Here is an 11162-nt window from a genome sequence, read left to right on the forward strand (position 1 = left end):
ACACCACTTTTATGTTGCATTGCCAATATCGCATTTCTCCTCATCCTCAGATGCCTCTCCATTAGGTTTTCGACATATTTCGATTCACCTAAGGAGGATTTTGATAGTCGTAATATCCCTTCCTCAAACCATCGGTGGCTCCTCCCCTTCGAAGCGCTGAACTATTAACTTCAAACTCTTTAAAATGTGAACTATATCCTTTGTTCCCTTGTTGGAACATTTGCTTGAGGGACGTAGGATTTATTCTAAGACAAATTGTAGGGCCTTTGAACCTAGCTCATAGTCATGCTTATACTCTGCTTTTACCTTTTTTTAACCTCTGTTTCTGGCACTTTTTGGAAACTTTTTCGAATTTCTGATGCCTCAAATGCTTTAGCTATCGACCTGTCAAACACGACACTACAACGAGGACATAGCATAACCTCTTTCTCAAATTTTTGTTTCTTCGATAGAAAATCGACCAATGATTCTCTTACAAGTGAAAAAACTGACTCGTCCTATTTTTCAAACTCTTCTAGGGCTTGATTTACCTCCTTTTCAGACAAAAGAGCGCTTACTTTTGATGTTCCTATCGAGGCCCTCATCATCATGATTTGCACGGGCTTGACATAGTTAGCCTGAATATGAAATGGGTCAGTGTCCACTTTCATTGGTTTTTCCTCAAACTTCAGTCATCCTTCATCAATTGTCTTTTGGACCATGTCTTTGAAACGTAAACAACTATTAGTCCAATGTCCAAACATGATATAAAATTTGCAATATCTTTTTCCTTTTCTTTGTTCGAAAGTAGGCATTTTATGATTATCACTAAGGACAATTTGTTTGTCATTCAACAACACATAAAATATTTTATCTGCCTTAGTAATATTGAAACTATACTTCGAGTTAGGAAATTTATGTTTTTCATCTAATTTTAACATTTGACAAGTATAGGGAGGTCTAGGCTATAATTCAGCCATGCATATTTCATCTTCCTCTTGATTAACATCTAAATGTTGATAATTTATAGAATTATCATTATCTTTATATGCTTTCAAATATGCAAATTTCTCCCTTCCACCTTTATCAAATCTTTTATGCCTTTCTTTTTCATATTTTATTTGCTCAATTCTTCTTACTCTTTCTGCTAATTGTGTCATATTTCTAACCTGTTAATCTAGACTTGTAGCAGTCATCCTGATCAATTCATATTCAAAAATTTGAGTATAGCACCGAGCCTCAATTGTTTCACTATTGAAACATTTATTAGTTTCCAAATTCATGACACTAACTTTAGCCTCTCCTCTAAAGAAATGTTCATGGAACATTCTTTCTAGTTGTGCCCAGGTATATATCAAATTTGGTGGTAATATGGTGAACCAAGTAAAAACATTTTTCGTTAAAGAACTAAGAAAATATTTCATTTTCAAAAATTCATCAATGGTTAGATCACCACATTCTATTTGAAAACGGGCTACATGTTCTACAATAGATTCTTTTAATTCTCTTACAAATTTTGAAAACTTAGGCACCTTGTAACCTCTTGGTAATTCAGATTATAAAATATAATCAGGGAAGGTAGAAACAAAGTGAAGTGGTTATGCATTTCCTATTTTGAAACCATGCCTATTCAAAACTTGTTCAATCACTTGATTAATTTGAGGGTTTTGAACTGCTTCGAGGCCTAAGCCTCTGTTTGGACCATTTTGTCCTTGAAGCATCTAATTTTGTTGCATATTAGCTAAAACTTCATCTATATTAAGATTTCTATTAACCAAAACAAGATTTGGTTGTTCTCTGTCATTCATATATCCGTATAGAGACATTAACTTCATTTCAGGATTATTATTACTAATAGGTCCATCTTGCTTGATATTTCCTGAATTATATGTCTATTCCCAGGTTGGTTTCTAGGAATGGTCAAAACATCTCCTATTTGAGTTAAAATATCATTCATCTGTTGATAACTCTCATTGGTAGTTCTTAACATATGATTTAAGATTGAGGCCATATGATTTGTTAAAGTATTAACCATTTCATGATTACTATGGTCTATTTGTTGACTAAAGACTACTAATGTTTTGTTAGAAACACATGTAGATATCATGCTGCTATCTCCTGTTATCTAATCCTCGATAGGAACTCTTATATTTCTTAACTAGTCAGCGTCAAAAGAATGACTATTTCCCCCAAGTTCTAAAAGCATATTAGTTCTTTTACTGACCACAATAGGTGGTATTGAATTTTGACTTTGAGCATAGGCAGACTAAATTGTGGTATGTTCATTTCATTAGGTGCTGGTGGCATACCCTATGGTCTCGTAGTAGAAAATGGTGGGGTGTTTGTGGTTGATACTACATTATTTTGTGACAACAAAGTTTCGATGACGTTTGTCTAAATTTGTGAGTGCATCACGTCTTCGCCACTTATACTTATAAGGTCATTGTTTGTATGACTAATACCTACAACCTTTTCATTTTACCACTTCTTAACAACATATAGTTATAATTAAGACTTGTTCTTAAAATCAATTTTTTTGGCAAACTAGTCCCACCGGGTGTACCACGTTGTTAATCGTGAAAATTGTATTTATTCCTCGAAATGAAAATATTTTCGAAACAATAAAAGAATTTTCACTAAATGTTTCTACTAATAAAAAAATATTTAAAGATGAGACATAAAATCTAATTTCGATTATGAGTTCTTTTTTATTAAACAAGTAAGTTCGTAATTTTCAATTTATCAAAGAATTGTTTAGTACTTAATGCAAATCACAATTATAATTTCAATAAATATATCCATTCAAATTACAATAATATCATAGTTTATAAGATAATAAGGAAACTTTGATAAAAATATTTTCGATTTAATGATTAGTTTTTAAATAATTTTGATAATAATAAGAAGTAAGGATTGGAAAAGTAAAGTTTTGAGAAAAAAATAAAGATTGAAAAGAATAAATGATTTAGAAATGTGCAATAATATGAATTCATAAAGGATGAGAATTTAATACATACGTACCGACCGAACTTATAGCCAATTTTTTATGATAGACTTGCTGGTGTTTGAGGAATTAACTTATAGTGTTTCAATTTCCCAAAATTGGCTTTTATTTATAGACTTCTAATATTATCAGTCAAATGATATAATTTTGACAAGTGTACAATGATATTCCTAAATATATTAATCTGATACTAGTTGCTATCTTTGTATAACTTCTCTATCCGCATTCATGTCAACTAGTACTCTGATTGTTGTCAAAAAAATACCTTGTTTCCCAGTGCTTTCCATTCTTATGTGTTTGAATGAAATTATCAAAATAACTCCCTTCAATTACACAATCAACTTTCTCAAATTTTTAATCATATTTTAATTACTTTTTAAGGAATTCTTGATTTCGAGACAAGTAAATCGAAATAAGATTTTCATTACTTAATTAAATTTTACAGTGAAAGTTTTCTTCCCACTAAAACTCTGGTTACCAACTGATTGAATGCGCAGAGAAACTCTGGTTGTAGATGATGCCCTTTAAAAGTCGGATAGATGGGAATTGTTGCACAAAGACGCTGGGTGGAGTGTTGAGTCGTTTTCCTTGGAAAGTTACAAAAAAGGGTTTTGTTGATGGTGAAATTTCATTTCCACGTGGGCAAACGGTTAAAAACTCTTAAAACAAAATGAAACCTACCCAGTCACAGTCAGTCGGTGCAATGTGCACACCTCAGACAGTAAGTAACGCGAGAATGCGTTCCGCGTTCGTAACGGATTTTACCTCGAATCTCGAGCCTTTTCAACTCACTCACACACTTCCATTCCTGTTCATTCAATCCACATCCATAACGATAACATGACCTCTCACGCGCCGCCGCCAGAGGACGACGACGCACCGCCTTGCCGCCGGTGATTCCTCCGCCGACATGCTTCGGAAGGCCAAAACCATCCCCCTCCGGCGCGCCGTCGCCGCCTCCTTCTTCTTCGCCACCGTTTCTCTCTCTTGCTTGGTCCTCCTCGGAGACGTCGATTCCCACCGATTCCTCTCCAGCTTCCATTCCTCTTATTCTCTGTCTGGCTTTACTCGCATTTTTCCGTCGGTGTATAACGATCCCGTTGCGGTCAGTTTCCTTTATATCTTCTCTTCTCTCTCTCGCGTTTCGCAACATTTTCATTTTACTTCCTGCTACCGTTACAGCGAATTGAGTTACTTCATCGTTTTCGTATGCTCAAGTACTGCATTATCTTATTGTCTCTTTAGTACATAATTAGTACATAGTTAGTGCGTTGTCTTATCTATTTGCATTGCCTTGTGTATAGTGTGTGTTGCACGTTTCGGATGTAATTTTCCGCATCTTACATGCGAGTTTAAGAAGCTAACAGTTATAGAAGGTGATTTCTTTCTTTCCAACGAGTTTCTAAACACGCTACGCTTCTAGTTGCTCTAGCTTGAATTTGTTTGTTGGCTTTTGCTGTGTTATTTTACTGATTGAAATGCAATGGGAGCTCTAATTTCTTTTGAGAATTTGAATATCTGGACTTTTTTTTTTGTTTTGTTTTAGAGAGTGTATTTTATGCATAATATCGAGAGACGCCAGAAATCTGAGTAATTAATAATGTAGGACCAATTACAATGATTGCCGACCGAAATTATGTGTTATAAGTTTCTTTAATCGATATCTTTGCAAGTTTAATTAATTAGATCTTTTTGAAACCATTACTCGGCAAAGAGTCAGGATAAATAATTATTATTTTGCTTTTTATTTGTTTTTGAAATTTCTGCATGTTGAATAGCTGTAGCCTGTTGGTCGAATAGTGTATAGAGGAAGACGAGCTACTTAATTATGGGCAAAATTTGGACTATCACCTGATATGTATGATCAGGCAGATGGATAATCTGATTCGTTCAAGTTTACTTAGCACTATTTTAAGTATTCACAATCACAAGTGTTGCTTACACTTCTGCATGTATAAGGTATTGGTATCTAAAAAATGGGCAAACAGGTGTATTAACTACTAATTTAATTGATTAGAAACGATAGCTGGTGATTTCCCAATATAAATTCTTGTAGCCTCTGTTGATTTGGATTGTTGGTCATTACAAAATATAGATAGATTGTCCTGTGCTAACAGTGACGGTGTTTTCATACTGAAGTCATTCTCTGGTCTTAGGAATAAAGTTAATCTAAACATGAATATTTCAAAACACTAAATCCATTAGTTTTATTCAGTTTCATAAGCATAACCATAACCTTATTACCATGTTACCATGAGATTATCTTGATGCTAATCTGCAGCCCCACTCAGAAGCATTATTTATTTTCACTGCTGTAGTGTTGTTGTTTATGTGTGCAATTTGTCTGAAAAGGTGATCATATTCATCATTCTTTTTGAATTGACTCTCCTGCAGACTAGCAATGAATATCCACTTGAAAAGATCCTGAATGAGGCTGCCATGAAAGACAGAACTGTAATTTTGACCACGTTAAATGAAGCATGGGCAGCTCCAAATTCAGTCATCGATCTTTTCCTTGAGAGCTTTAGAATAGGAGATCGTACCAGTACTTTTTTAGATCATTTGGTAATTATTGCATTGGACCAAAAGGCATTTGCACGCTGTCAGGTTATACATACCTATTGCTTTTCTCTTGTTAGTGAAGAAGCCGACTTTCATGAAGAAGCGTATTTTATGACTCCTCGCTACTTGATGATGATGTGGAAAAGGATTGATTTCCTACGTACTGTTCTTGAGATGGGGTACAATTTTGTGTTCACAGTAAGTTATTTTTTTCCATCACTAAACCTCTTGAAGCTCACATGGCCTAACTTGTGTAAACCTTAACGTTGTTTTAATTTTTTCAGCCATGGAAGCATTCTCAAAAGTTGTGAAGTTTATTGTGTTTTTGTGATTGGTTTTCATATGATAATGCTTAATAGGAAAATTTATCTGTTTTGTGATTGAGGGAATGGGTTACTTATGAGTTGACTCTGTTTCTATTAATGAGCTAATTTGTTGGCATTTCACAAATAATGTATTGATTGTAGCAATGCATATGGGATGTTATCTTTTTGGCAAAAGCATGGAATATACTGGATTTTTGTTTGAGTTTAATTTTGGTACATTTACCACTGTAACTAAATTATAAATCATCTTAGATAAATAATGTTGTGGGAGGATTTTGAATTACTGTTTTTTGGTATAGTTTGATAAGGAAATTTAAAATTTATAGTGGTTAATGTAAAACTCTATTCCTTAGTTATTATGCTCATATAAAATTGAAAACCCCTTCTCATGTAAATTTTTGTTTAATTTAAGAAAACATTTTTTTTGCTATTTTTTAATAATTGAATTTTTATTGATAATTATAAATTGTAATTTCTAATTGAAAAAGGAAGTGAAATCAGAATGTTTTTTTCAAACCAAACAATTATTTTTTATCATTTCTAGTTTCTACACATCATGTATAGAGGTGGTAAACACTGACTGTGTGTTGAAGCTAAACTTTCTTTTCTGAATTTCATTTGAACTGATGCAACAATAATACCAAGCTTTTGCAAAGGTCCACTAAATTTTCCAAATCATTTTCGCAACTGATAGGAACAACCATATCAGCGCATAGTTTCATTGCAGTTAAGTTTAGGTTATGCATTATATTGTTGCTGTTCTTATTGTATCTTCCTACGCTGTATTTTCTTTTTCAGTAAAGGGGAAAATATAAAAAGGACAAGACTTCAAAAAAAAAAAAACCCATAGAAGAATCTAGATAATTTCTGAAGTGTCTTAATTAGATTCTTATTTTGGTGTTCCTATTCCAGGATGCTGATATCATGTGGTTCAGGGACCCTTTTCCACTGTTTCACCTTGATGCAGATTTCCAGATAGCGTGTGATCATTTCACAGGTAGATTTGATGATGTACAGAACAGACCCAACGGAGGGTTCAACTATGTAAAATCCAATAATAGGTCAATAGAGTTTTACAAATTCTGGTACTCTTCACGAGAAACCTATCCTGGATACCATGATCAAGATGTCCTTAACTTTATCAAGGTTCATCCTTTCATTACTGATATTGGCCTCAAGATGAGGTTTTTGGACACAACTAATTTTGGTGGGCTTTGTGAACCAAGTAGGGATTTAAACCAAGTTTGTACGATGCATGCAAACTGTTGCTTGGGTATGGATAGCAAGCTTCACGACCTTAGAATTATGCTTCAGGATTGGAAACATTATTTATCCTTGCCAACCAGTTTGAAGAGGTTGTCGGTTGTTTCCTGGAGGGTTCCTCAGAAATGCAGGTTGGCCATATACTCAAACCTTTGTATTTATAATTTAACCTTGTTTTTGCTTACCATTCTGAAACTACTCTTTATGACTTTTTATTTTTTGTTCTTAATGGGGTGAAATTTCTCCTCAGCATTGAATCTCTCTTGCACCATAATTCAACAGAAAAGAGTGTTGAAGAATAAAGTATTCATTGCATGTGCTACATTTCTCTGACTTAAATGTGGAAGTTCAATGGTGCTCTCGGATGAAAGATTTGAATAGGAAAATCAATTTGGCTAAACCAACATTTGATGGAAGATGCCTTTCATGTAAAAGTACACTTAGGCAATGTAAGATGTAACACACTGTTCAATTCGCTGATTTTTTGTGTTTCCCAGTGCAAATTTTCTGTGATTTGCACAATTTTGTGCAACATTATGTAATATGTTCTAGTGGAACTATTTTCCGATCCTCAAAAGTCAACACCCACCGTGCCTTCCTCTCTTCCCTCAATGAAGTACAGAAACGGAGGAGAATAGTCAAAACTCGAAAGTGATGTTGATGGCTGATTCGAGTGCTACTTTCTGCCTTGAACCATTGCCCCGCTTCCCTTTCTTTGCTCTGTAACGCAATTACTAATTACCAATTTTGCTGTTAGTGACTTATATCTGTCCATGGTTTTGACCAAATTGAATGTTTTTTAAATCCTGTAGCACTTCGGAGGGATGGTATGCGGAGAGGGTCCGACATGAATGTGGTGAAGAGAACCAGCTAAAAATGTTTTTCGGAGAAATTTGTATGGATGAAGTTCGTATTTTTTTGGTTTCCACCGGCATTTTCCTTCGGAATGATGTTCGTATTTTGAATCGAGATATCTTATTCTTACTACAGAATTATGCAATATTCTTCTTTATCTTTTATTTTTCTTCTATCATCTCATATTTGTAAAACTTCTCTAGTAAATATGGTTGAATTTATACTTATTTGAAGTTTGGTTATGGTTGAATAAATTTTCAATAAGCATTTATAGGAAAAAAATGAAATAAATTTTTCCATAAATTAAGTGTATAAATTAATCTGTAAAAGTTATTTCATATTATTTTATTCAAAAACTTATTTTTAACTTATGAAAATATATATATTTTTTTCATTTTCTTTTTCTATAAGTATTTCTCGAGAAATTTATCTATATAGGCTTTCATCTCAAATCATGTCCACTTCTAATTAGATAGATTCAGTGTTATGCGCACTTTTTAAACTTGTTTTCTTTAGTAATTTTCTTCATTATTATTTATTTTATTTTGTATTTTTTATTCTAATTTTACAGTTTTTAATAAATTTTAACTATAAAGGAAGGGTTGACAAAGAATGTGTTGATAATCCTTTTTCTTATAAAAAAAGGTTATAAAATTTTATTGTATAAATAAAACTTCTCCTAAATATAGTTGAATTTACGGTTATTTTGAAATATGGCTGGCTTTTGTATCGAATCGTGTCCGCTTCAGGTAGATTCAGAGTTATGTACACCTTTCTAACTTGTTTTCTTTCTTAGCTCTTCATTACTATTTATTTTATCTTGTATCTCTCTTTTTTCTTCTGGTTATAGTTGCAGGAGTGAAATTTTTCTTCCAATAAAATTCTTGTTATTTTTTGATTTTTTTAATCCTATCTTACTGCAGAATAACTATAAAATGAATTAAATTTTGTAGATAAAGTAACTATAAAATATATTCAAAAAATAAAACTACTTTAAATATTTAATGACGATGTATTTATTCCTATATTATAAATTAAATTATACTCCACTCGTTGTCAAAATCAACATGGACTACCTTTATTTATTATTTTGTTTGCTTGTATGTAAGATATAACATCATTGAAGTTAAAACGATAATTAACCAAACTAATTAAAGTTGAATCACCTTCATAATCTTATTTTAATTTTTCTTTCGTGTAATACATGGTTTTGTCTACAAAAGAAAAAAAAGGAGTATGTGAATTGATCAATACACACCAATTTTGTGGCATTTGACACCATGCACATGGAACTAGCCAGTTTGAGTAGCTAGGTCTCTTTAACTGCTTATATGGCATGAAACTCCTGATCGATCGTTAAAATAGTCTCATGCCAGTAATATGTTTCAGAACATCATTTTGATATTTATTAGGTTGTAAAACGGACCAGGTAAGCTATATAGTATACTAAAGCTTCAAGATACCATGTTTCATATGTTAAAACTAATACAAGCAACGATTGAATTTGCTTTATACATCTACTCAAACAGAATGGGATTCATAGTTCTTAAGAAATTCGACATATGGATTCTATAAGAATAGGTGGGAAAAATAAGCTAAAGGGGTAGATTAGCTTCGTGGCAAAATAACAGACCACAAAACACAGCTTGCCAACAAAAACAGCCATTATACAACATAAAAAGAGAAGTATAAAACAGTAATAAAAATCGAGAAAAAGACTAAAATTCACAGTAATTACAAAATTTTGGGCACCTTATTTGTCAGCTACAGTTATCTGTCTAAATACTTGCTATCTACAAGAACACCATGTTCCCAAATTTCAGTGTACCTGTTGATATGCCAGTTGCACACAAGTCAATTTGGTGACAAGCAATCATACAGGCATGGTATGTCCACCTTATATAAAAAAGGTGGAAGATTTAAGATTGACATTTCAAATATGCAATGAAGAAAGTTTAACCCAAGTTTGTGATATTGCATGTTTACTTTCTTATTGACTTCTTATAACCTAATATTCAGTTCCGAATGATGACCTCAATTATACAAAATATATATTTTTATCAATAAAACCGTATCAAATAATGTTGTGTGATCCATGTAGTTAACTCCATCTAATAGGATAAGACTTTGTTGTCATATCAATAAAAATAGGAAAACATTTAACTTAATATATGAAAACAATGGTAAGATGAACAAAACACGTGGTATACATGACAAAAGAGGCTTAATTGATTGATATTGTTAATATATTTTTTTTTATTAACGCCCTTAGTTATCACGTTGAAGCTGAGGTCCATTCGACATTTCTCTTTCCTCTGTAATCTATTAATCTAATAAGCATCATATCTGACAGAAAGCAAACCTAAATAGTGGGCATATATATGTTGTTTTAGGAGGAAACATAATCAGCATGTCTATAAAATTAAAAAGCATATGTTGACAATAGAGTTGGTAGGACTGCCCAAGCTTTAATTGAGAGAGAGAGACTAACAGGACTACCAACCTTGTCCCATTCGCATTAATGCAGAGAAACTGGCCATGTCTCCATCCATCTTTGGAATTGCCAAAGAAGGCATCACCAGACTTCGTGTAGAATCGCCCCCACCATTAGCCACCAGTGTGAAAATAAAACCAACCCTGCATAATCAATATCCGCAATTACCATACAATTCACTGATAGGATTTTGTCTAATATACTGTCAAAGATTATTGTGCAATCCATATATCATATACGATACTGTACTTTCAAAATTTATATCAACTATATGATTGCTTAATCAACGAGACACAATTATCATCCAATTTCGAAATTTGGTATACAAGATCAATGCAGCCATTACTAATAACTGGATAGATACACAAACCAAAATCAATTTCTTTTCTTAGCTAGCTAGAAAACTCGCTACATTTTTTAATTCAAATTGTAAGTCAATCTCCAACACTTGAAATGAAACCCACTATTTTTTCTCATGTCATTTGATATGAAGTTTGATAGGAACCGAGCCTATAGATGGGATAAGCCTTTCAAGGTTTATTAGCATAGGCCCAAATCCAATTAAGTGTTAGCAGCACTTGTGTTTATTGCCCCAGCGGTAGATGATGGGATAATTAGCTATTGGTTAGTTAGTCAGTAGACTATAGTGTGTAATATTCTTTCTTGATTTTTGACTTTT

The 11162-nt window shown here is 32.8% G+C and overlaps 1 protein-coding gene across 4 annotated transcripts; it reads left to right on the forward strand.

The window, feature by feature from the left end:
- Positions 1-3640: 3640 nt before the first annotated feature.
- Positions 3641-8199, forward strand: LOC100798868 (uncharacterized protein At4g15970). 4 transcript variants are annotated; one of them, XR_005890261.1, is made up of 5 exons: positions 3653-4088; positions 5378-5743; positions 6784-7265; positions 7385-7583; positions 7947-8123. XR_005890261.1 is itself a non-coding variant. In XM_041013222.1 (4 exons), exons 1-4 carry the CDS (start codon positions 3894-3896, stop codon positions 8179-8181), a joined length of 1278 nt encoding a protein of 425 aa, XP_040869156.1. In that variant the 5' UTR covers positions 3641-3893; the 3' UTR covers positions 8182-8199. The 4 variants fall into 4 exon arrangements, 3 of the variants coding, with proteins under 3 accessions (XP_040869156.1, XP_040869157.1, XP_003555866.1); XM_041013222.1 differs by lacking the exon at positions 7385-7583 and having other exon boundaries at positions 3641-4088; positions 7947-8199; XM_041013223.1 differs by lacking the exons at positions 7385-7583; positions 7947-8123 and having other exon boundaries at positions 3651-4088; positions 6784-7017; positions 7101-7166.
- The last annotated feature ends 2963 nt before the right edge of the window (positions 8200-11162 follow it).

The sequence above is a fragment of the Glycine max genome, chromosome 20, assembly GCF_000004515.6.
Source record: "Glycine max cultivar Williams 82 chromosome 20, Glycine_max_v4.0, whole genome shotgun sequence".
NCBI classification, from domain to species: domain Eukaryota; kingdom Viridiplantae; phylum Streptophyta; class Magnoliopsida; order Fabales; family Fabaceae; genus Glycine; species Glycine max.